This window comes from Erythranthe guttata, chromosome 10 (genome assembly GCF_056151865.1).
Source record: "Erythranthe guttata isolate IM_541 chromosome 10, IM_541, whole genome shotgun sequence".
Classification (NCBI taxonomy): Eukaryota; Viridiplantae; Streptophyta; class Magnoliopsida; order Lamiales; family Phrymaceae; genus Erythranthe; species Erythranthe guttata.
Window position 1 is genome coordinate 3,173,151 of NC_142542.1, and position 27,855 is coordinate 3,201,005.

Here is a 27,855-nt window from a genome sequence, read left to right on the forward strand (position 1 = left end):
CACTGAACCGGGATAGTTAAATTTTTGGTCCCTATATTATACATTATTTCAATGTAAGTCCTTAAACTTTTTCTGGCACACAATTGGTCCTCAAATAACAAGTTTTTTTTACAATTTTCGTTCACCGTTTGAAATTGCTGTTAGTTTGGATGGAAAATTCACGTGCGATGCACATGACTTTTAAGGACCAATTTCATTCCAGAAAAAGTTGAAGGACCAAAATTGAAAAGATGTATAATATAGGAACCAAAACTGTAACTATCCCACTCTAAACGCAAATTAAACTTTATACACAACTTGAAAGGGATAATTACAGTTTTGGTCCCCCAAGTTTGCACGTTTTTCATTTTTGGTCCCCCATTTACCGTCGTCAACAAAATACACATTAATATTGTCACATTTTTACACATTTAGTCCCTCCGTCTATTTGACCGTTAAGAAGTAACGGTCAACGGCTGAATTTGGGATTTTTCTTTGAGAAAATTGCAATAAGACCCCTGTATTGTTTCAAAATATTATAAAATTCTCTAAAATTTTATTCAACCATAATTTAACACCAATTTCATCAATTAACCAATTTTAACCAATGACCCCGATTCTTCAAAATTGGGTGATCCGACCTTGACTTTCTTTTTAACTCGGTTGTCTCTTTTTTCGATTGATCTTTTTTTGCCGCTGTTGACCGATGTTGAATGTCGGGTTAACATCGTTGATATTATTCTCTAGATTTTATTTTATTTTTATTTAAATTGTTGAGTAATGGAAAAATATAATTTAAAAAAAATTCAAAGCTGATAACCGGCAAGAAAAAAAATATCATAAAAAAAAGTCAAAATAAAGAAAAAAGGAAAAAGTCAACGCATCTCAATAACGGAAAAATTTTAAGACAAAAAAAAGATAAAAATTAACGGCCGGTGTTAGCCCCAAAAACCGTTTACTAGAGTGGTTATCTCATTCCAAATTACTCCGCACATGCCTAATTCATCTTCTTCATATTTTTTTGGGAAGAAATTTGGGATGCACTGGCGGTTCCACGAAGAATAAATTGAGGGGAGCAAATTATGGATTTTAGAAATTTTTTAAATCGTAGTTAGGCCCTAGAATTTTAGATAAAAACTTTATTTGAAGTTTGTAATTTTAATATTATGATACTAGATATTAATATAGTATTATTATTGTGTTCTACGGTAATTGTGTTGATTAGGAAAAAAAATGTCGCAAGAAAAAAGTTCATAAAAAATCAAGAAAACTAAAAAAAGTCAACATTGTTAACCTAGAATATAATGTCGGTGAACGGCGTCAAAATTATATTAAATAAAAAAGTCAATGCCGAAAAAAAAAGTAAAAAAAAAAAAAAAACGTCGGTCAACGGTCAGCGGAAATGCTGGTAAAAATCGGGGTCGTTTGTCAAAATTGAATAAATGATGAAATTGAGGTTAAATTATGGTTGAATAAAATTTTAGGGGTTTTTAGAATATTTTAAAAGAATGCAGGGGTCTGAGTGCAATTTTTATCTATGAAAAATCCCAAATTCAGCCCTAATTCAACAGTTGACCGTTACTTCTTGACGGTCAAACAGACGGAGGGACCAAATGTGTTAAAATGTGACAACATTAGTGTGTATTTTGTTGACGGCGGTAAATGGGGGACCAAAAGTGAAAAACGTGCAAACTTGGATGACCAAAACTGTAATTATCCCCAACTTGAAACTACAACTTTTTTGGAATTTTATATGCAAAAAGCCTCAAGTAAAAAAGCAGGCTCCATTTTTGTATACAAAAATTACCACTGTAAAAACTCAATGCGTAAAATCATTGATAACCAGAAGACTATTAATTCCTGAAGTACAACAAAAATTGAATCAAAGAATGCTTCCTCCCTCCATTAATTATCTTGCTTCTTCCTCCTTTTAATTATCTAGCTTCCTCCTTTACAATCTGCCCAATCACTACGGTTTTAACTTTAAATCTTTCTAATTTTTCCGATTTCTCTTCCCCGGAGAATAAATCGACTTCTCGTGCGACCGATACATTATTACTATCGTAATTAGCAACTCTTTCGTCATCCTTAAAATCCCTTTCTGAGAATCTCCCGCTGTCGTCTGAGAATTGCGCCTCCATGTTATTATTACTCATGAACTGCTGATTGTAAAAAAATCTACGAGCACAAGAATTTATCCGGCCGAACATTATTATTCGCAGTTTTTCTCAAAGTCTGAAAGAATATATATTGTGTCTTAGTAGAAATTAAAAATAAAAGAATTATATTGAGATATATGAATGAATGTAATTTGAAATCTTCTATGTTTTCATATATATGATTAAGTTTGAGTTATGACAGCTAGGGCTGCTCCTTTGACCTAACTTATTGAATTATTTTATTTTATTACAGTTTTTTTGACCGTTGAAAACTTCTGTCTTTACTGACTTTTTAAGTTTCTTGGAATTTTCTAATACACCTAATTCAGTTTTATGGTCAATATAATACTAGCTAGTTACTACTATTGGCAAAGGGATTAGGTCAATTTTTAACCCCACATACATAAAAGTTAGATAGGGGCATGTGTTTTAAACTGCATGTTTTAGAGTTGATATATAGTTTGACCAACTGCAAAGAGTATGTGTATTCTGTTAAATTCTATGCTACACCCGATTATTAACACCGGGTACTGAATATTAACCGTAGAGACACACGCCCATGTGTATGTGTGATTAGTGGGTTGTTATTTAACCTCGATCATCTACAGTTAACATATATATCACCCTAAATTAATTAATTAAAAAAATAAAACATATCACCCTAAATTTAAATATAATCAAATAGGGAAACTTGAATAATTGGATAGATACAGTGTATTTAAATATTAGAAGGTGAAGTTTATTAGATACATGGCAAAAATAAATCAACTGAAAGTATGTCCACACGGAAAAAAGAGTCTTGCTTTCTTCTGTTTTTGTTTAATTATATTTCTTATAAAAACTCTAACTTCTATGATTTTTTTTTCTTCCACTAAAATATGATGAATGATGATTGCTCCAAAAATTGAAAAATATTGTGTATAAGCTACCCTACCAAAATTCATCAACAACTATCATTATTACATTTTTGGTATGAATATTAGTACACCAAAAAAATTGGTAGCATACCATATAACAACAACAACGAGAGGAATTCAATGGTGAATAACTTGTCAAATTCCAGATGACGAAAAAAGGTTGTGAGCACACAGTAAAATAACACATAGATAGATTCAATTATCCAAACCATACGAATGACCACCAAAAGAAAATCCTTGATACGAAGAATCCAACGGTGAGTACACCGTTCAATTTAAATTGCTAAAAATAAAGTTACGACTCCGAAAAACACCATCAAATGTACATCGTCTTCTCCATTTTTTAAAGGTCACCAGCAAACTATTGGCTCCATTATTGAAAGAGTAAGTCTAAAATTGCTAAACTGTGAGGAAGTTTTGTTATGGAATTCCAAACTATGATGTGGTTTATATTTTTCTTGTTGGTAAAAAAAAATTCCGGAGGTTTTAAGGTGAAGAAGATAGATGGCCACACTATTTTGATTCCATTAGAAACGGATCTCGATTTCAGCAAATTCTACCTTAAATTACTATAGCGCTTTGAAGGTTTGACTGGTCTCCGATCCGTTGTTAACTCCTCGCAGTGAGTTATCATTAGCTTCGATCCGGTGTAGATTCGAATTACTGAACTTCCAATACATTTGTTTGAGAATGTGGCTCTTTTTCCAAATTGAAAAGTCAATTGGTAGGCCAATTAATACATGTCGATCCTTCCACCTTAATTAAATCAATCTAATTGTATTAGTAATGCTCGACTTTGTGTAAAAATATACATGATGGAGGCAAGGAATGCAGATATTTCCTTGTGATCGAAGAGGCTGATTATATTGTCGATCACTGGAGAATCGTGTAGAGCAAGCACAACCATCGTCGAAGAACAAGTCTTAAATCATGAAACAAATTTGGATTCCCAAAGTGAAATCAGATCGAATGCTTTTGTTCGAACACCAAAAAATGACATTATTTTATACGAACTAAAGGCATCTGATCCGGACTGATTTGCCCAAGTCTAAATAATGTCTCAAATGGGCCCAAAAGCCCACCTCGAAGACGTCGAGAAGATTATGCAAGTTGTCCGTGAATTGGAGCCGACAATCGAGTCTCTACATTATTATTGGAAAGGCAGATATGCGGACTGGGTCGAGAGACATGAAATACTGGTTCAGTGGAGAACCCGGTTTGATTTGACCGGGTTTGAACCGGTTCATTGGGGTTTCGAATGCTTGCAGGCAAGCTATTATGCTGATTGGTGTTGTTTGCCGATGGGAATGGGTATATGGACCATATGGTGTAGGAGAATGGTGGTTATTTGATGTTGAAAATGAGATGGGCTCATGGAGAGTTAACTCGGTTGTGGTGTGTTTTCTTGATAGGGTTTGTAATCTACTGAGCTATAAAAAAAAATGAAAATGAAATCACCCTTAGTTGAAGAGTGAGACCCACCACCTCTGTAGAGTTTTGCTAGAGTGAAATTGCTTTTGGTGGAGTCTTATAATTCTGAATGATGAGGATGCGGAATAGATATTAAGTGTATTTATGAATAGATTTATTTCATAATAAAAAGAGAGTCGGATGCTACTGGATTGCTCAAATGAGCTTGTGGTTATGAGTAATCGGTCACGTTATCGAAAAGAAAGAAGAGTGCGATCGGTATCGATCGCACTGGAGTAAGACGAGGTATCTCGCATTCGAAAGAGTAGTGCGATCGGTATCGGTCGCACTGGAGTAAGACGAGGTATCTCGCATCCGGAAGAGGAGTAAGACGAGGTATCTCGCATCCGAAAGATGAGTAAGACGAGTTATCTCGCATCCGAAAGATGAGTAAGACGAGGTATCTCGCATTCGAAATAAGAGTGCGATCGGGATCGATCACACTGGAGTAAGACGAGGTATCTCGCATCCGAAAGAGGAGTAAGACGAGGTATCTCGCATCCGAAAGAGGAGTAAGAAGAGGTATCTCGCATTCGAAATAAGAGTGCGATCAGTATCGGTCGCACTGGAGCAAGACGAGGTATCTCGCATCCGAAAGAGGAGTGCGATCGGGATCGATCGCGCTGGAGTAAGACGAGGTATCTCGCATCCGAAAGAGGAGTAAGACGAGTTATCTCGCATCCGAAAGATGAGTAAGACGAGGTATCTCGCATTCGAAATAGGAGTGCGATCGGTATCGGTCGCACTGGAGTAAGACGAGGTATCTCGCATCCGAAAGAGGAGTGCGATCGGGATCGATCCCATTGGAGTAAGACGAGGTATCTCGCATTCGAAATAAGAGTGCGATCAGTATCGGTCGCACTGGAATAAGACGAGTTATCTCGCATCCGAAAGATGAGTAAGACGAGGTATCTCGCATTCGAGATAGGAGTACGATCGATATCGGTCGCACTAGAGTAAGACGAAGTATTTCGCATCCGAAAGAAGAGTAAGACGGGGTATCTCGCATCCGACACTGGAGTACAATCGATATCGGTCGCACTAGAGTAAGATGAAGTATTTCGCATCCGAAAGAAGAGTAAGACGGGGTATCTCGCATCCGACACTGGAGTACAATCGATATCGGTCGCACTAGAGTAAGACGAAGTATTTCGCATCCGAAAGAAGAGTAAGACGGGGTATCTCGCATCCGACACTGGAGTACGATCGGTAGCGGTCGCACTCGTTTTAAAGGCAGGGAAAAATGAAGTCATGATGAAGAACGTACGTCGTATGCGAGAAACGAAAAGGAAAAACATGGCATTCGGAAAAAACTAAAGTAACTGGTAATTTGTTCATAGAGCGAAGAACGACATCTCGTTCCAAAAAAAAGGGGGGGGGGGGGGAGAGAAAAACCAAACTCAAGGTGACTAGTTACTTCGCGCCTTTTCCGACGAATTGGGGGGAGTGAATTGGTTCGATTTCTTCACCTCGTCAAAGCATTTCGAGAGAGTAGTTCGCCACGACTAGTTACTCCGCACTTTTCATGACGAACTGGGGGGAGTAGATGATCTAGACTGATTTGCCCAAGTCTAAATAATGTCTCAAATGGGCCCAAAAGCCCACCTCTCTCCCCAGCCCAATCTTTACCAACCAGGCCCATATGTAATAAAGCTCACTAGCCCCCGCTTTTCTCTCTCTCGGTTTCACTCTCTAGATGGCACACAAACCAAGGAGAGGAGGAGATAAGGAGGGCAGAAGAAGCCACTCTAAAAAGAGAACTCTCAACAACCACAGAGAAAAAAAAGGAAATAGAAGGCAAGAAGAAACACACACAACACTGTATACACATACACACAAAAATACACACAAATACTCGAAATACGATGATGAGGTCCAAATGGATCTCATCAGCATCAATGAATAGTTGCTCAATTGTTTTCTAGGTCTCACAATAGCTTTTTTCTAGAAACAATCCCCATATAAAACCCGGAGCGAAGAGGAGGTGGAAGAGATCGAATATGAAGAATCTGACATTAATGACGGTGTTGCCCCTCCTTGTGACAGTTTGAAGCTAGATAGATGCACATTTCCGTCAAAAATAAAAAAATAAAAAAAAAAATCCAATGCCTATTCGTACTCAATTCGTTCCAAGTAACTAGATTCATTAGATCAACGATTCACTTATTTTAAATTTTCTCATGTTTGTTATTTTTCATCGACTGCGGTGTTATGATGTAATTCTTGCACCAAAAAGGCGAAATCCCTCGCCCCCAGGGCCCCCATCCCTTGGCCCGACAAGGATTGATGGAGGAATGTAAATCATGGTAAGTCAACGACCCGTTAAGGTAGCGGACCCGGACCTGATGCCCACAAGGAACCAATCTCATTGGAGTTGAAATTCCCACACTGCGGCTGCCAGGATTCGATGTAATTCTTCATATTTATGGATAAAAACAACAAATTTTATTTTTAAATGAACAAATGAGTATTACCAATTAATAATGTTTTACAATTAATTTATGCGAAAAAAAATATATGTTTTCAACTAAACCGAGCTCATTGAATTTCAAAATTAAATATGTGAACAAAAGGTATATATATTTTTCATGCATACGAATTGCTTATTAAAATTTGAATATACCAACATACAAATGTCCGTTTGCTACTGTATAGAATTTCTATTATAAAACATAATAATTGTAACCTCGCCTCAACATAGAAGCATTAGCGATAACGCAGTTTACAATTAGTCATTATCTTTATTTAAATATTATCTTATTTAGAAATCTTATTTATTTTATTTATAATATATGTACTGTTATCATACTGATGATGTTAAAGTTAGATTACTTTAAAATTTTGAAGTAGGATGAGCTGGAAGAGAAGAGTGGATCACTGGCTCACGAGTTTGATGACCTTGAGATACCTGTAATCATAGAACACTTAAACTAAGCCGGGGTTTGATCCAACGAAAACCCCTCCGACGCTTAAATCAGACGTGCGGATAATAAAAATAGTCCAGAGAATACATGTTGTAGTATTGCTCAGAGAATATGACGTACCTTAAGGAATGGATTCAAACATTTATTTATACTTCATTGATTGTGCTGGAATTTAATTAGTTGAGATTAACGGGTCAAAACCTTATTTGAAAGTGATTGGATCTCGGTAGTAGTGATTTTCAATATTGGGCTCGTGGCCCACTGGTAAATAAATTCTAAGCATATTGGGTTGGCCCAATTAAGCGTATCATCTACCATATTCTAGAAAGTTGTTGATCAGACACATATTCTGCAAACTTAGTCGACAATTCTCTTGGGGAAATATCTAAACATTTTATGGATAATTTTAATAGATAGACTATAGCCATTAGATTAAAATAATCCTAACCACTGATTAGGGAGGTCTCTTGATATAAACAGGAGTGTTAACACTCATTTTGTATCAAGCTAAAAATTTGAAAGCATTGCATGCAATAAAAGTTGATAAATCATTAGAGCTATAGGCATCACCATCGCTGAGATCAGATGCAATAATTAGGTTTGGGAGCCCGGGCAATGGAGAACCATGATTTCGGAGATTGAACAGAGGGTTCAGCTCGTTTGAATTTTAATATGATTGGGCGGGACAAAAATAGATAATGTTGGGGAGTCTTAAAGATCAACAAATTAGAGCAATTCAGACTAAGCGTCACTAGAGACCTCCTTAAATGAATTCATGAACGAAACAAGTCCATAAATGATATGGAATTGTCGCCACCTCATATGGAATTCTTGGGTTCATAAAAGAAAGAAGACTACACAATCTATTGTCAAGAGCGAGATGATTCCACCACCCAAAAATCTCCTACACATAGTGGATCTTATCAAGGACTTCATTTTTACTCGCCATATTATGTTTAGTTTTCAAAAGAACCTAACTATCATGAAACATGATTAAATCCTCTATGAAACATGTTTTGTCTAGACAGAGTTCTTGATCACCTGTGAAATTCAAAATTGTTAGAGTAGGTGACCAACATGCCAACTTGTGGTTGTGGTCTTTCATTTATTCTTGTAATAAATAATCTTTTTTTCGTATTAATGATAAAACACCTTTTGGCATTCTGTATCTTTGTCCCTTGCATAAGCGTAGATATAGTCCTTACAGTTATTATAATTACTTATATTTAATCTAGTAGGATCATGAGATATTTACTTAAGTATTATAACTGTTAAACCATGTTCCTAGTCGACGGGTTACGCCACCAATGAGGATATCGGCCTTTCCCATTAGAGACTAGCACTTAGTTTATGTGTACTGCGTCTCTTCAGTAAATAGTATTATGATATCGGCATACATAAGTGGGTGCTCATAAGTTGACGAGTTCACTGAACTCCCTCATCTAGAAATCTATAAGTGGTTCTCAATAATCGAGTAGAGATCTCTATGATATAGTTGTACACCATTAGTCCTTAAGACCTAGACATCACCGTGACTTCACCGAGGACCTGTCCCTGAGTTCCACGGAGGACCGCCCCATGGGCCAGTGTTCGTGCAGTCCGAAATCTAGTGGGAGGTTTGTGCATTGTAGTCGGGATTCGATCACTAGAATAGTCTTGGATGTCCTGTGTGTTCTCATAGTTTGTAATCTTTAAGTCTCTGGCCAGAGCTGACTAAGTGATGATTAGGGAATGTGATTCTCTTTGTCATGCACGAAACGATTGCAACACTTAGAACGATCGCACGGTTATTGACCTATAGAGGAGGTTTCGATGAACCAATGCCTCTAGTTCAATCGAGACATATGTATCGAAGGGATCGTACTTTATGTTAACTATATCACACGGTTCTTGCATGCACTTCATTTGTATCTAAAGAATCATGATGCGTAGTTGCTAGACGTCAATCTTGATTCGTTGGGTGATTAAGTTGAAACGAGCTTCATCTTAATTATAACTATAGGGACGAGTTTAAACCACAAAGAGTTGTGGGCCCACGGCTAGCTTACACCTGAACCATCGAGGGTCACACTGCTTGTGTACTCAAATTCATTGAATAAACGGTCAAAGATAAAAATGTTTAATCTTTGCATGATGGGAAGTCAATACGATTGAGTCCAACATTCATAATTGGGAACTCTGAATGAGAATAATAAAAGGAAAGAACTAGGCGATTATCTTAGTGAACTTTCTAAATTGGGAAGTTCCCAAATTTAGCGGGTCTACTAAATTAGGTTTCCATTTTTAGAAATTGAAAATCGAGAATTGGCATTCGTATCGACGAGGACGATTCAATGATTCCGAAAATATAATTGTTATAATTTTCTGATCATTGGTTTATGAGAAAAGAGCAAAGAAAGACTAACGGGCTTAAGTTGTTGAACCCGGTCACACTTAAGCATGTTAGGGCTTGTATATAAGACACTATAAATACAAGATTTATAGGTCTTGCACACAACGAGAAAACCCTAGCCGTTCATCTACGTCCGTTGCCACCTCCGCTACTCCGCCGTCGCCGTAAATCGGTGTCGACGCGCCCCTGAATCTTCGATAGTTCTAATCCTTGCTTTATTGTTCCGTTTATAATGACTTTTGAGTGTCTAGTGCCATGCACATATCAGTTGAATTCGGTATACGAGGTGAAATCCAAGAGGAGGAAGACAAAGGAGTCAAACTGCCGAGACCCCGTCGCCGAACCGCTGTCACACGTGCCCTCACGCACCGCCCGAAGACAGCGAGCGCGTGAACCGCAGGCGTCGCCGCTGCTCCGCGTGTCCGTCACCGCTTCTCCGACTGCACGGATTGGTTTCCGTGGCAGTTTACGTCGATTCCGAAAGTTCGCCTCACGCTTCAAGAGGTATTTTCGGAACCGATCTTAATTAACATGTATTAGTTTAATACGATTTAATAATATGTTTATATATGCAGTATGATTTTACTTGAATAATTTCGTGAAATTGTTTATGTATGATTTGTGATTTACTGCGAGCATGCTACGTGATTTTCCTAGCAAATTAATTATATGCATGTTTGTTTATAATTTGTGCTGGAAGCATTAAGGTACGCAATTAATTGCTATAATTGAGCACGCGCTTATATGATTAAATTCGTTTTTCATATAAAAAAATTATTTTCCGCTGCGCACAGGTGCCCGATTCCCAACAGTGGTATCAGAGCTCGTTGCGCAATTAATTGCGTTAATATATTGCTTATTTTAATGCATGCTTGAATTTATTAAAATTGTAATTGTTGTATTATTTAATTGGGTGTTTTTCGAAAGTTTAAAATATTTTTGAAATATTGTTTAAAATTTCTCCAGCTTTAAAATTGTTTTAAATTGGAAAATCGGATCTGAAATAAAATTAAAACTGTTGTTTTTGTTTTATCCTGGCCGGACCGGCCGGTTTGATGGTTCTTTTCGATCCAACTGACCGAATCGACGTGACTGACCCGACCCACTGATTCGGCCAGTTTGGCCGGACTAAACCAGACAGGTTTGGTCCGAACCGGTCAGTCCGGTCGGACTGGACCAGTTCAGTAAAATAAAAAATAATATTTCAGATTTCTAAAATTAAACTTAAAACATATTGATTTTAACTTTTTGAAAATTATTTTCAAATAAACCAGTTAGATAATTGATTCAACAATCAACTATTTTAGTAAATAGGTAATAGAATACATGTATAATGTTGATTATACTTCAACTGAATTATTAGTACCTCAATAATATTTGATTTATTTATGATAATTAAGGTCCTATAACTATTTTGAAAACCTCATAATTAATTAATGTAATTAATTATATAATTAGGTTATATGTTCCTCTTAGATCAATATGTGTTTCTATATTTAGAGAACATAGATGTATGAATCACATCGACCATTCCAAACCTTCTGATGAGATAAAACTTTTTTATAAAATCCCTTATTCTTGATTTTATGAAGAATTATTTCAAGTTATAAATAAAAACCAACATGTTGAATTTTTCTTTCCTTCTGCCAACGGTTGAATTATGTGTAGCCATTTGCAATAGTGCAGTAAACCGTGTTAGCGGGGAGTGCTATTGTAGGGTAAATTGTAATTCAATTGACATAATGATGTAGGTAGTCATCGAAACGGTTATCCTAGATTAACGTGGTCGGCTAGATTAACTAGGAACTGTATTAGTTTTGTATAATTAGTTCTATGAGCATCTTTGATTGGTAGGTTAGACTTGACACAAGAAATTTTTGAATTTGCGAGACTAACTTAGGTCATTATCAAGTGTGAAGAAAAATACTTTAGGATCATATAAATCATATAATCGATTGTGATCTACCTTTGGGCAAATATAATTGGGTTATATTAACTGTGGGTTATATTTGTCTATTGGACCTACAACCCACAAAAGAAAATTTGGTTTTCTCGTTTGTCTACTAGAGGGTTGTGGAACTCGGTAAAATTAGTGGGAGAACAATTAAATAATAAAAGTCCAAATATTTAATTGTAAATCATTTAATACGAATCTCTAATAATCCTCTTCTTTAAACCTCTCGGATAATCATGTCTGAGAATCATATATTCTCGACCAAAAACTCAATGGCCCAAACTACCTTGATTGGTTACGTAGTCTAAAACTTGTGCTCGTTGTTGAGGGTCGTCTCTATGTGCTCGATGATAAACCTCCCGCCTCTATACCTGACACTGCGACTGATGCTGAAAAAGAGAATTGTGAAGCATGGAAGAAGGACGACACTCATGTTAGGTGCTACATGATAGCATCTATGGAGCCCGCGCTTGCGAGAAAATATGAGTCTCACTTGCATGCTTTTGACATCAAGTCTCATCTTGATAGCATGTTGTTAACCTCAAATTTAAATGTCTGCAAAATAAATTACAAGACAAGAAAAAAATAGGAACAAATAAATATATTTTAATCAAAGCGAAAATGGGTTACAATCTTTGTTGATTCCTCTGATTCTTCTCCTAGATATAATCCAAGGGCCGAAGCTTGTTTTTGAATTGAGAGCTTGATTCCACCGTTGATTTGCGGAAGTAGATATGAATATCTAGAAATCGATTTGGGGATTTCTAGGTCTTGTGGATTTGGTGCCTTGATCAAGATGTAGAACCTCCGCGGTTGTTGTTCTTCGTCGTGGCAAGAGCTCGAGACTTGAGAGCTTTTGAGTGCTTGATGTACGCCTTGCTTGATGCTTGTGTACTTTGTGTCCTCGTCTCCCCGTATATGTTTGAGACCTACTTTTATAGACTCGGTTTTAGGGTTTCTTGACTTGAAACTTGGACCGGTGGGCTTGACCACTTGCCACTTCACGTGGGCTAGATTTTATAAACTCAAATAGCTAACCCAAATGAATAAGAATTTAGTACTTATTTTGAGTTAACTCACATCGCACATTTGCGGAACCCAAATTTAGTATGGACTTCGATATAAAGCCCAAACTCTTCACGGGCTTTGATTTGAGATTCAAATTAATAACCGATTTATTTCGATTACTAATTTGTAATTTAATCTAAAAAAAATGGATATAAGCCCAAATTTATTATGGACTTTTAACCGAGATCCGAATTAATAACCAATTTATTTAGGCCATTAATTCGTAATTTAATCTCAATTTTGATGTCAACAAATGCCCCCACTTCAAGACTCGGCGAAGAACATGTCGAGTATTGGCGGAAGACGAGACTTGAAGTATTTGGATATATATTTATGAAATTATCTCCAAATTTGTAAAGCCCCGTTCACGTGTAAACGCGAAGGGCCCATCATGGCTTGAGGCAGCGAACGAGGACTCGACCCAAATTTCCACCCCTCCGTCGTGGACAGTATAACGCCTTCTCCTTTTTTTTTTTTTTTTCTTTTTTTTTTTTTTGCGAATTTTTTATGGCCTATGGGCTCCACTACTTGTATAATAGAGAGCTTGAAATCACATTAGCCAGCAATCCAACGAAATGTCCTCTTTTTCTTTTTTCTTTTTTTTCTTTTTCCCCTTTTTTTTAATAAAAAACGTGGGACCCAAATTTATGGTCTATGAAGACCAACTACATGAAACAATCCTCAAGTCATCTTCCCAAATCGAGCGGCGGACCAGTAGAGTAGAATCATACACAAATCTTTTCTTTTTGGAATTAACATATTTTCTTCTTGATTTCGACAAAAGAAATTAGGAAATCCCTTCTTAATCCAAATCTCAAATATTGGCCCCGGAAGATATTTTCCTTTTTTTTTGAATCCAAATTCCTCTATTTTATCGTACACCAAGTTGAAAGAGAATTGAAAACTCCATATCTAGAACATCACTCCAATGTAATAAAAGGAGCATAAAAACACCTTTTATGTTTTATTCACACGGCAACAACAATTGTGGCAATTGATCCTCTTCTCATATAGTGCTTTGCTTGATCATAGGTTGCCACTTTGAAGTTATATCTCACGCCATCAACCATACAATTCTGCCCCCAAGACGTTCGACGAATCAACCGAAAAGAAATTTTATTTATTTATTATTATTAATTTTTGTTTTTTTTTTTTTTTTTTTTTTTTGTGTTGATCACCACATATCTTTTCTGCAGATAACAGCCGTCAAGGGATTTTAAGAGACAATTTTCGGCTACTTCTCAAAAGTCGAAACCATCACCAGCACCTGCAGAGGTTGGCAATGGCAGTACGTCTTCAATTCTTCGTCTATCTTCACAATTCTCGTAAGTCCATTGAACAACAACAGCTAACCGTCGTCATCGTCATGGCTTGATCGACCGTAGAATCCACAATTCCGATGAACTCGACAAGGACAGCTACTTCGTGTACTTGGAGTTTTTTTTTTTTACTTTTTTTTTTTTATTTTTTATTTTTTATTTTTATCGTGATGCACGACGACGAAGATGATTCACTCCATCTACATAGATGATGATGAGCCAGTCAGAAAGGACGGGATGCATCAGCACATTGATTTCTTCGGCAGAAATAGGCGGCTCAAAACAACATGCGAGCTTGGGGCCTCAGATCCATTTCCTGCAGAGCTGGCGGTGGCAATTAGAGACGTGCGACCTCAATGGATGGAGGAGTATTACGGTGACGGTGAAGTTTTCCTTGCTTATCGAGTGGCAGCCGGCGACGACATATGGAAGTGGAACAATTTCAAAGACGACGGCGCATGATGACGCCTTGAGGGGCAAATATGGAGTGTGTGTCGTGGTTCTATCGCCGGAGATTGAGATTACAAACATAGACACCCCAAGCATCACCGAAATTGAGACGTCAAGGATGGGTTTTGAACATGCGCAAAGGGATGGACCTGATGGTGTGGGGGCGAATAGGATTTTCAGATTTATCATGAAGTCGGGGCAATATTTCCACAATTGCGACAACGTCTTGTTACGGGCAGACCTATAGAGGGAAGGTGTGTTGCCGCTTGCATGATGTCACCTACTGAGCTCCTCCAATAGGCTTCTACTTTCCAGCTGCTCTTGATTCTTGGTGGAATTACCATTGGTTGCTGAAGACGGAATGGACTTCGGGATTCACCTCAGCTTAGTCTACGGCGATACTGTTGCTCCTCCTCCCATTTTTCTTCATTGGTTTCAGGCTTTTTACATAGGGACTATGCACCCTTTTTTTTTCTACGCAAATATTCTTCCTCTTCTTGCTTACTTTGCCCCCAAGCGAACCCTTTTTTTTTTTTTTTTTTTTTTTTTTTTTTTTTTTTTTTTTTTTGGTTTGACTGAACTTAGAATATGGGTCTAAGCTGCCTACGTACCCTCCTCAAAGGGATCAAGTCATAACGTAGTTCAAGCGAACAACTTAGAACAATATTTTTTTTTTTTTTTTTTGGTTTGTCTGAACTTAGAATATGGGTCTAAGCTGCCTACGTACCCTCTTTAAAGGGATCAAGTCATAACGTAGTTCAAGCGAACAACTTAGAACAATTTTTTTATTTGTTTTGACTGAACTTAGAATATGGGTCTAAGCTGCCTACGTACTCTCCTCAAAGGGATCAAGTCATAACGTAGTTCAAGCGAACAACTGAGAACAAATTTTTTTTTTTTTGTTTTGACTAAACTTAGAATATGGGTCTAAGCTGCCTACGTACCCTCCTTAAAGGGATCAAGTCATAACGTAGTTCAAACGAACAACTTAGAACAATTTTTTTATTTGTTTTGACTGAACTTAGAATATGGGTCTAAGCTGCCTACGTACCCTCCTCAAAGGGATCAAGTCATAACGTAGTTCAAGCGAACATTTTACTTTAATTTATCACGTTTTCTTCTCCAAAATGAGATGTTTCTTCAAGGATAATGTGAGCTTTGAATTCAGATCATCAACTACGCTTGCATAACATGAGCTAACGTTAACCTGCACTCCATCCTCATTTTGAGCATCTTCGCATAGATGAACATGATGTTTGATGACGCGTTGCTTCACCTTCACCGCTCCATTTATGGCAATAAGCAGGATCGATGAATCTTTTCGATTTGGTCGAAGTGACAGAGGACTTTGAGCTTCACTTCTCAATTCCAATTCGTCTTCTTTCTCATCACGGTCCCTTTTCTTTTGTTGTTGCCCTTTACGGCCGCCAAGACGTGTGAAAACAGATCTACCACTTGTAGACAGCCTATTATGGACATTGGAGACATAATTAGAAGGTTCAAGCCTCTCAAAGACAGAAGCTCGAGCAATAGGGGCACCAAGTCGATCAAAAACGGAAACACGGTCGGTGCTTTTATTTTGCTTTTCACCATCATTTACGGTGATATGTTGGACGTTGGCGCATCCTTCTTTCCTTGACACTCGTATTCTAAATGGTTCAATCGGAGTGAATCCCAAACCAACTTTAGGTTGATCAACATGAAAGCCTTGTCTTCTCAATGCCCTTTGTGCTTTATTGAGTCCGTTGATCTTGTCTCCCGCTAACTCGGGTTTTAGTTCACCTAATCCTGACGAGCTAGAGAAGTTGTATCCATACTTGGCTAGGAGACTATATGCTTTTGGATTGAACTCTCCTTGAACTCTTTGTTGCTGAACGAGCGCGGATGGCGTTTTTTCACGGGCTAACGGGCTTAAGCAGATGATGGGCATAATCAAATCCCTCTTGATGATTCGACAATGACTCGATTCCACTTTATGTGGTTGTACATTAGATGGCAATGAAGTGCAATCATTGAACAAAACTTGTCCTTCTTTTTGGCATGACGGAGGAACATATGGGAATACCGGCGAATCAAATTTCTCTATGGGCTTGTTGATTTTGCACGCCGGGGCTTCAATTATAGTGGCTAACTTCTCGAACTTCGTGCCACTATCATCCATAGGTGTGTCCTCTACTACCAAATTTTCATGCACCGAGTCTAAGTCCGCATAAAGTTTAGCATCGGCAAAATGTGATTCCGCATCAGTGAATGGTTTTGTATTAACATCGACTTTCACTAACTCTCCATTCCTCAAGTATTTGAAGCATTGATGAAGGGTAGATGGAACAACTCCATTTTCGTGAAGCCATGGCCTTCCCAATAACAAGTGATAAGAGGTCCTTGCATCGATCACATAGAATAGTGTACTGGCGGTTAGTTCTCCAATCGTGAGATCTAATCGAACCATTCCAATTGCTCGTTGACCCTCTTGATTAAAGCCTTGAATAGTCAATCGACTACGAGTCAGGTCTTCAACTGTGATCCCCACTTGTTTCAAAGTAGACTTTGGCATGATATTGACTGCTGACCCTCCATCTATAAGCATGCGGTCGATCTTTTTCTCATTCAATAACCCGGAGACAAAAAGCGGCCGATTATGAGGCTTTGATCCTAGCAACAAATCCTCATCCGTGAAAGTCATAGTTGTGCAACATGTAGCAAGTTTTTGACTCTTTTCTTCACGTGCAATGGCCGGTAACCTCTCGGCTTTTGCTTGAAGAAGGTATTGCGGAAAGAATTCTTCCAAAGTTACTTGATTACGACGGGAACCTTTGAATGAACTTCTAGGTACGGTGCCATGTGCTTTCGCATCCTCAATCCCACTTTCATAGCGAGTGGGTTTAGCTAGCTTTATTGCCTTCAACGAGTGAAGCTTTTCGACACGTCGCCTTTGTTTTTGTCGATGCGTCACAAGGGTCCATTCACCATCATCATCAACTACATGTGTGGAATCTTCTTTGCATATGATTTCTCTCTCAAGAAGCAGAGATTTGACAAAGGTTGGCTCAAGGCTACCGAATTGAAATTTCCATGATTCTTTGATTCTAGAGGATAGAACTTGACGAGCACTCCGGGTATGAGTGATGCTAGCAACATTTGTGCTGACCACATCTTCGGTATCTATGATTATTTTTCCTTCTCGGGCCAATCTAAGGATCTTTTCCTTCACCACAAAGCATTTTTCTATAGGATGGCCGATAACTCTATGATACTTGCAGTATTTAAGGTCATTTACCTTTTCGGCCTCCTCGGGGCGTTTTGGTTCAGGCAACTCTATCAATTTCTTTTCCAACAACGTATCAAAGATTTGCGAGACGTCAGAGTCCGGGAACGGGTATTCCTTTTCTTGCATTTCTTTCAACGTAGGTTGACGTCTATCATTGAACGTACGTTGATTTTCCTCTCCTTCTTCTCTCTTCTTCGATTGGATCTTCACACTATTTGCCTTGATGGCCATAGACTCCTCAGCAATCCTAGTGAATTTATCGCTTCTCCTTGAGTCTTTGTTTTCCATCATTTGATTGTCCACGGTAAAATTGCTTTTATGGTTAGCGATGCTCAATTCCATATCGTGGGCACGACTAGCTAATTCTTCAAAATTTCGGGGCTTAATGCCTTGAAGAATATAGAGAAGTCCCCAATGCATCCCTTGGATACACATCTCAATTGCTGACACTTCGGATAGCTTATCCTTGCAATTTAGACTTAGCGCACGCCAACGGTTAATGTAATCCACGACCGGTTCATCCTTCCACTGTTTCGCATTAGTAAGCTCGATCATACTCACAGTACGACGCGTGCTCTAGAAGCGATTCAAGAATTCATGTTCCATCTCTTCCCAACTGTTGATGGACTCGGGTTCCAAATCGACATACCAATCGAAAGCATTTCCCTTGAGTGATCTTACGAATTGTTTCACCAAGAGATCGCCGTTAGTCCCTGCATTGTTGCAAGTTTCGATGAAATGAGCAATATGTTGCTTGGGGTTCCCCTTTCCGTCGAATTGTTGAAGTTTTGGGGGTTGGTATCCCGCTGGCATCCTCAATGCATCGATCCGCTTAGTGTACGGCTTTGAGTACATGGGTGAGACTTGAGATGGTCCGCCATATTGCGCTTTGATGGTATTGGCAATCATCTCTTGCAATTGTTGAACAGATAGCGTGGCAACCGACATCGAAGAATGGGTGGCACCTTGCACGAAGTCCGGCTTGGGCTGTGCTTCTTCCACTTGCTTTGCCTTCTCGTCGCGAAGCGGGTAAGATTCGTGTTTCGGGCTAAACTCCCCAACCTCTGACTGTTCCAACTTATCCATTAATTGAGCGATTTTCATGTCTTTGTCTTCAACTATTTTTTGAAGATTAGCCACTGTTTGGGTCAAGTGCGCCAATTGCTCATCCACCGAAGTGGCATCAACCACCATAACCGGCAATGTGGTAAAGGCTTGAGATTTGGAGTCGATCTCTTCCGAGCCCGAAGAGCTTGAGCCATTTGTCATAGTTGTATTATCGATCTTGCCCCCGGTGGATGATAAACCAACAACGGTGGCAATCTCGGTAGCCTTTTGAATCAAAGAGTTTTGGTTCTTCTTTGGAGCCATTGGATCGTTGAACACGAGGATATGGCTTCGATGTAGGAGAGGAGATGAGAGGCAAAGTTGTTCCACCGGGCGTGCCAATTTGTTAACCTCAAATTTAAATGTCTGCAAAATAAATTACAAGACAAGAAAAAAATAGGAACAAATAAATATATTTTAATCAAAGCGAAAATGGGTTACAATCTTTGTTGATTCCTCTGATTCTTCTCCTATATATAATCCAAGGGCCGAAGCTTGTTTTTGAATTGAGAGCTTGATTCCACCGTTGATTTGCGGAAGTAGATATGAATATCTAGAAATCGATTTGGGGGTGTGATGGCAATTGGGGGTGTGATGGCAATTAGCGCGACGGCGGGTAATGATGAGGGTGTGATGGCAATTGGGCGACAGGTGCCGATAACGAGAGCTTGTGGTTTTGGGATTGGGAGAGTGGTCGCGATTTGCAGGAAGCGAAAACAGTTGTTCATCCAGGTTTGTTGTATTGCGAAGCTGGTATTTATTCTTTGGCCTTTGATTAGGCTGGTTCAAGGCTTATTAAGTGTGAGGCTGACAAGACAATTAAAATGTAGAAACATGCATAGAATTTGGGTGTTTAAACATGTTGCGTGTTCGGTTTCGGGTTTCGGTTTAAATGCAAATATGTGCAATATTTTGATTTTGATGCTGTCTTTGTATAGAGTAATTTAGAAGCAAAATCACGAAAATTTGCATACGAGCACACGTTTTTTTTTTATGAAAATCGTTGAAATGTGGAAAGAAGAATTAATATATTTTTTTTTACATTCAAATCTGTGTTTATTTATGAGTAGTCAAGAAATAGTTTATGTAAAATTGCTTCACTGATTTCTGAATATTCAAGCAAAAAAAAAATATTGTATACTATATAGCACACGATTTTTGCAAAGAATTGTAGAAAATTTCAAATCTCTTTTATACATTTTCCCCGCTCAAATATATGTATAGAAGATGTTTAGCTTTATGCAGTCAATAAATTGTTCATCTAAACCATTGTTCCACTGATTTTTAAATTCTTAAATAAAGTCACAAAAAATGTACAAAATTGAGAATCTTTTACACAGAAAACAAAAAGAACTAGGGTATGGAGAATGTAAAATCGGGGGAAACGAAAAAAAAATTTGGACCATTTCTCGATTTATGCGTGTCATCCTTGCGCAGGGGCCATGCTAATCTTCTCTGTATCGTTCCAATTTTATCGGATGTCCCCGAAGGGAGAAACTATAGTTGCTAGAAAATTGTATATATAGGTGTGCATAACAGCATATTTATGCGATGTGGGATTATATTGAAGATAAAAGATGCGGGCCCCCTTTGTTTTGTATTTGGGCCTTATTTGTTATTTGGGCTTTAAATACAACAATTGGCTCCACAAAATATATAAATAGATTTGTTAAGAAAAAAAGAAAAGAAATTGTTTTCCAATCAGGACAAGGAAAGTAAAATTGATCCTAGTATAATATCTATCAAATTCTGATTACTCTTTGTTAAATTCAATATATACAACTTGCACTTATTATTTCACCCGATGGTCGTTTCACTGTGAAATCTTGCTATAGCAATATTCTTGAAACATCGCAGCTCGGAATTGGCCACAGGGATTCTTGTACCGGTGCAACTAGTGGCACCGCTAAGATTAACTGGAAGAAGCTATGGGCCCTCCCTGTCCCACCCAAAATCATCACCTTCCTTTGAGAGCCGAACTTTGTACGAGATGCAGAATAATGGAAACAACCAGAATTTTGGAGCTTGGCCCAAGGAACCTAAACCAGCCCTCACGATACTCTGCATCTAGCTATAGTGACTATATGGAAAGCCTAAGATAATATAAATAAAGATGTTTATGGTGAAGAAATTATGGCGAATGCCGACATTCTTGCGTGGGGAACATCCTTCTTGGTGGCCTTTTCTCAAACACACTTGCGGGACCAGCCTATCAAACCGGCAGATCACCCCGCGAAATGGAAACCCCCTTCGTGAACTTTCAAAGCGAATTTCGATGCAGCCTTTTCTAAAAATTCACAGTGGCCTGGTTTACTATTTCAGTAGTGGTTCGTGACTGGTGCGGGAACTGTATCTAGTGGTGTGCTAAACAAATCGACGGAAGACCAAGGCCGGATGAGGGAGAAGCCCGAGCAGCTCTTCATCCTATTACAAAATCATTGGACGCGGGATGGCCCTCGATGATTTTTGAAGGTGATAATCTCCAGGTTATTGAAGCCCTGCGAGCGGGCTCTCCGACTTTGGTATCTCATGGTGCTCTTATTGAAGATTGTTTATTCCTAGCTTCTAGATTTGATAACATTTCTTTTGAGTTTGTTAAACGGGACGAGAACGCTCTCGCACATGCTATTGCAAAATTGTATTTTGATTCTAGTATTGAAGGTTATGACCTTCCCTCAAATTTGGCACATGTTGCCTAATAAAATTCCATCATTTTCTCAAAAAAAAAAATTTAATAATAGTATACATACGATCATTGATAACACTATAACAAATAGAAATTAATTAATAAATTAATCAAAGAATGAATTAATAAAATAAAGATTGCATAATATATAATAATGCACCCTTCCTTTAAGCAGTATATAGTACTCATGATGATCTGGGCTCCTCCTTGACAACTTCTCCAATCTTTACAGTTCTAACTTTAAACCTCTCCATTTTTTCCGAATTCGAAGATAACTCGACCAATTCCCTCGTCGCAAATGCACGATCACTTTCATTATTAATCTTACACACATCCCCATCGTCGTCGTCGGAGAATATTCTGTCGCGCCATTGGATTTTCTCCATCAAATCCGACAACAATTTCACCCTGGATTGCTTGATTCTGTCAACAAGGAATCTTTCCAGGGGAATCTCCTTCTCTATCTCGAAGAAGCATTTCCTCAGCAAAACTTCGCGTGTTCTTATATCTACTTCGTTCAAGCATTCCACTAGAATCTGAATCAGTTCATCCACAGCTTCCGATTCTTCCGTCATTTCCTGGATTATTGTTTTTCCCTCAAACCCTAAATATTGTTGATCCATTTGATATAATATAATAGTTTTTTTAGGAAGGATTTTTTGTCTGATTAAAAAATTCGACGTGCATGAGAGATGAATATAAATGAAATATAAAAAGCCACAGCCAACTATATATATATATATATATATATATATATATATATATATATATATATATATATATATATATATATATATATATATATATATATATATATATATATATATATATATATATATATATATATATAGACAGAAGAGAATATGTTTTTGAGCTCTTAATTAGTCATGATAAATGTTCTTTTATTTTTCACAGGTTTTCTGACAGTTGAAAACATGAGATATATTTGACTTGGACAATTATTACTATAGTTGGTAATGTTATTTGCAAAGGATTAGGTATAACTTTAACCCCACATATTACATATGTAGTTGGTCCACTTTTTGTGAAATTATGTTTTATTATTAATAACATATTTTTGATATTTTTTTAAAGTAATTCTTGGTGATTCATGACTTTGAACCCTAGTGTGTTTTTTTAATGGACCGAATTTTGCCAATTTTGTTAAATAATGTTATTAAACTTACAAGAATTGATTTAAAAAGTTATATAATCAGTTCATTATAATACTAATGTAAGATCAAACAAATAAAGTTATTTATATATTATTAATAAATGTATTTTACGTATAATTAAAATATGCATACTAAAATATGTAACTTTTTATTAATATTATTTTCTTAGTTCAGAAACTAATATTTGATGAGTTGGGTTCTGGTTCAGGTCTTAGATTTTATCAGATAATTTTATTAAATTTATGAGAATTATTTTAAATATGAAAATAAAAATATATATAAATTACCTAATGATGGTACAAGTATGGGTAATACTATATTGGAAAGTGAAAATAATTATTATTATTGATATTAAATTATATCAATTATGCACTTAGCAATGTTCATTAAATTTTTGCCTCATTTGTACGCACCAATTATGTCATTACTAGAGATAATTATTTAGAAAATTGCTTGAGATTTGGTAATAATATGACAAACATATATTACCAAGAAACAAACAATATTACAAGACTATCTTAAGGCTGCTAATTCTAATATGTACAACTGGATTTAATATTCCAATTAATTAAGAATATTTAAATGCTCATTTGTGTATACACACTGGAAAACTGTTCAGTATCTTGACAAAATCAAGTATAAAACATAAGATACAATGTTCTCTAATTTTTTTTAATAAGTATTAGTAAATTTTAATATATAAATTAATTTAAATACGTCTAATTCATGTATTAACACGGAAAATGGATAAATTAGTGAAAGAAGATACTCTCTATGTTCCCTTTTAATAGTCGTTTTTAGCTTTGCACACGGATTAATGATTTCATTAAATGTGTCTTGATTTTATGAAAAATGTATGCTTTTAGACTAAAATGACCTTATCTTATAATGAATAAGAAAGATAAATGAATTAAAAAAGAGTATTAAAAATAGTTAATAAGCGTATAAACTAGAAATTAATTAAGTAATTAATTAAAAAGAATAAAAAAAAAAAAAAAAAAAAGTAATTAATGCAGTATTGAAAATTTAAAAGTGACAGATAATATGTAACTAAATATTTCTAAAAAGATACAGTTATTATAGAATAGAGTGAATAATATACTGTGTCCGAAGATGTTTATATGCAACTTCCGCCTGGAGTACTATCTATTGATCCTGACAAGGTTTGTCATCTTCGTTGTGCTCTTTATGGTCTCAAAAGCAAGCTCCACGAGCCTGGTTTGTGAAGTTCAACTCCACTATGTCTCGATTGGTTTACTACACCAGTTCTTATGATTCTGTTTTATTTCTCCGTCGTATCGACAAATTAAAGGTAACTATTAGCGTATATTATTATTATTATTATTATTTATTATAGTTACCTTATACATTAGGTTACCTTGTATATTAGATTACCTTGTGTAGTAGGTTAGGGTTTCCTACATGTAACTATATATATTCTCAATATACGTAAGAGATATTATTCTCTCTTCTCTCCAATTATTCTCCTTCTATCATGGTATCAAGCCAAAAACCCTAAGGCCGCCGTTTCTCCCCTTCTTCAATTTTTTTCTCGTTCTTCTTCAATTTTTTTCCTTCTTCTCGTTCTCTCATCTGTTCTATATCCACCATGGCCGACGAAACACCAACACCGACCATGATTTCCAACCCTTTTCATCTTGCTCATGCCATATCCAACATCAAAGCTCTTATTCCTGTTACCCTGGATATTAAAAATCCGAACTATCAAAAGTGGAGTCATTTCTTCATCATCACCGCAGGCCGTTTCTGCCTCACCGATCTGCTTCTCGGAAACGCAAAGCCCACCAACATCTCCGCCGACGAATGGCAACGCGCGGATTACCTCCTCCAATCTTGGATCTATGGCACCATCACCGAGGACCTCTCAAGCATGGTCCTCTCCAAAACCGCAAAGGCTCCTGATCTGTGGAAGGCCCTCGCTTCTCTCTTTACAGACAACGAAGACTATCGGGCCATCCAACTCGAAGAACAGTTCAAGTCCCTCAAGAAAGGATCTCTTTCGATCCATGACTATTGTCAACTTCTCAAAACCACTGCCGACAACTTGGCAGACGTCGGCAACCCCGTGTCAGACAAGCAACTCGTCCTCCAAACCCTCCACGGTCTACCAAAACATTACGGGACCATTGTCAACCTAATCTCCTTCCAAACTCCATTACCTTCTTTTCTCCAAACACGTTCACTACTCCAGATGGAAGAACAGCGCATCGCTGAACCGGAGCAGACCCCTACTGTTCTCTACGCATCTCGCCCCAACAGTTCCAACAGTTGGCCGAACAGTGGCAACAGTTGGCCGAACAGTTCCAACAGTTGGCCCAACACTCCCAGCAATTCTCGAGGTGGTGGTTCTTGGCGCAATCAGCGAGGTGGTGGTCGCACGAATCGTCGTGGCGGTCGTGGTCAGTCACGACATCCGATGCAACACTACGGTTTCAATCAATTTCACCACCAATCGCAACCTTGGCGGGCCCCTTATACGCCTCAGACACCTTCATCGATTCTTGGACCCCCCCCAAGCTCTCCTGGTCCTTATCATGCTCCTACAGCTCATGCTTATTTCGTTGGACAGCAAGATCCCCAACAGCACGTGAACTGTTCCAACAGTTCGTCGAACAGTGGTCCCCTACAGCCAACAGATCTTGCCACTCATCTCAACACGTTGACCCTTCAATCATCGAGCGAACCTCAGTGGTTTATGGACACGGGCGCCTCATCTCACATGGCACCTCACTCAGGTAATTTCCATTTTATTTTTAATCCTAGTAATAATTTTCCCAAGCATGTCATCGTTGGTAATGGATCCACCGTTTCCTATCCATAAAATTGGCCACACCATCCTACCCTCTACCCCATTTCGTCTAACCAATGTCTATGTTACTCCTCACATCATTAAGAACCTTGTGTCTGTCCGAAAATTCACTAGAGATAACTCTTGTTCAGTTGAATTTGACCCTTATGGCTTTTCTGTGAAGGACCTTCGGACCAGAGCAGTCATCCTCAGGTGCAATAGCTCCGGTGATTTATACCCTATTGGCGCCCCTTCTCCCAGCCCATCCGCAACCGCCCTCCTTGCTCACACCACGTCTGTCTCCTCTACTACATGGCATCGTCGTCTCGGTCACCCGGGAAACCCTGTCATGTCTCGTCTTTTTTCTTCCAATTTAATTTCTAGTACCAAAGACCCACGGGAGTCTCTTTGTAATGCTTGTCAATTAGGCAAACATTCTCGTTTACCTTTCTTTACTAGTCATTCTATTACCGTTGCACCTTTTGAAATTATTCATGCTGATCTATGGACCTCTCCTATTTCTAGTATTTCTGGTTTCAAATATTACCTCGTGCTAATAGATGATTTCACCCACTATACATGGACTTTCCCCATACACTATAAATCCGATGTTTTCTCACTGTTCCAACAGTTTCACAAACTTATACAAACACAATTTCAGCACCCCATTAAAGCTTTACAATGCGATAATGGACGTGAATTCAAAAATACAGATTTTCAAACATATTTTGCCAAACACGGTATCTTACACCGTTTCTCATGTCCCCACTCTTCCCCTCAAAACGGACATGCCGAACGCATGATCCGCACCATCACAAACATGATCCGCTCACTTCTCTTTCAAGCTTCCCTTCCCCCCACCTATTGGGTCGAAGCCCTTCATATGGCTACACATCTCATCAACATCCTTCCTACCAAATCCACACAAAATCGCACACCACATGAATCCCTATACAAATCAAAACCCACATACTCTCACCTTCGTGTCTTCGGTTGTCTCTGTTATCCCAATTTAACCGCCACCACCCCTCACAAACTCGCCCCTCGCTCTACTCCTTGTGTCTACCTTGGTCACCCCTCATCGCACAAAGGCTATCGTTGCCTCGATCGGTCAACCGGTCGAATCATTATCTCCCGCCATGTGATCTTTGATGAAAGCCGTTTTCCATTCGCTGAATCCACCGACTCACCCCACAACTCCCCCACCTCTAATATGACCGAACCCCTGCACCCACTTCTCTTCCTTCCTCAGCCTACACAAGTCCAACCACATGTCTCACAAAACTGTCCCAATAGTTCGTCCAACAACAATACACAACCACCTACGGTTACAACCAACTGTCCCAACAGTTCGTCCGACAGTCCTCCCTCAACTACACCCATGCCCCTCCACCCGACTGCATCTCCACAACCAGCAGAACCACAGCCTCCCACTCCCACTTCCTCACCCCCACCCAACCATCCTATGTTGACACGCAGCAAGGCCGGTATTCACAAGCCCAAAATCCCCTTTTCTCTTACCGTGTCTACCGCATCCCAAACTCCCACTACATATCGCCATGCCCTCCTTGATCCAAACTGGCGTATGGCCATGCTTGAGGAATATACTGCTTTGATTAAAAATAACACATGGGATATTGTGCCCCGCCCCCCTTCTACTAATGTTATCAGTGGCAAGTGGTTATATAAGCAGAAATTGAAGGCTGATGGTTCATTGGAACGGTATAAAGCACGATGGGTTGTTCGCGGTTTTGATCAACGCCCTGGCATAGATTTCGATGAAACATTCAGTCCGGTGGTCAAACCAGCAACTGTTCGAACAGTTCTCAGTCTTGCTCTCTCGCGATCATGGCCTATCCACCAACTTGACGTGAAAAATGCCTTCTTACATGGCAATCTCTCTGAAACTGTCTACTGCGAGCAACCTCCCGGATTCGTCGATCCATCTCGCCCCACTCACGTGTGCCGTCTCAACAAAGCACTCTACGGCCTCAAGCAGGCACCACGTGCTTGGTACAAGCGTTTTGCATCTCACATTACTAGCATGGGGTTCAGAGAATGCAAGTCCGACACTTCACTCTTTGTGTACTGCCGCAACAGTTCCCGCGACTGTCGCAACAGTTCACGCGACTGTCGCAACAGTTCATGCGCCTACCTTCTGCTGTATGTCGATGACAT

The 27,855-nt window shown here is 38.4% G+C and overlaps 1 protein-coding gene and 1 non-coding gene across 2 annotated transcripts; one reads left to right on the forward strand and one right to left on the reverse strand.

Moving 5' to 3' along the window:
* Positions 1 to 20,398: 20,398 nt before the first annotated feature.
* Positions 20,399 to 20,505, reverse strand: LOC148767289 (U6 spliceosomal RNA). Its single transcript, XR_016034140.1, has one exon. It is a non-coding gene; the product is annotated as a U6 spliceosomal RNA (small nuclear RNA).
* A 3,685-nt stretch (positions 20,506 to 24,190) lies between these two features.
* Positions 24,191 to 26,253, forward strand: LOC148767290 (uncharacterized). Its single transcript, XM_088824381.1, has 2 exons — positions 24,191 to 25,624; positions 25,862 to 26,253. Exons 1-2 carry the CDS (start codon positions 24,478 to 24,480, stop codon positions 25,897 to 25,899), a joined length of 1,185 nt encoding a protein of 394 aa, XP_088680507.1. The 5' UTR covers positions 24,191 to 24,477; the 3' UTR covers positions 25,900 to 26,253.
* The last annotated feature ends 1,602 nt before the right edge of the window (positions 26,254 to 27,855 follow it).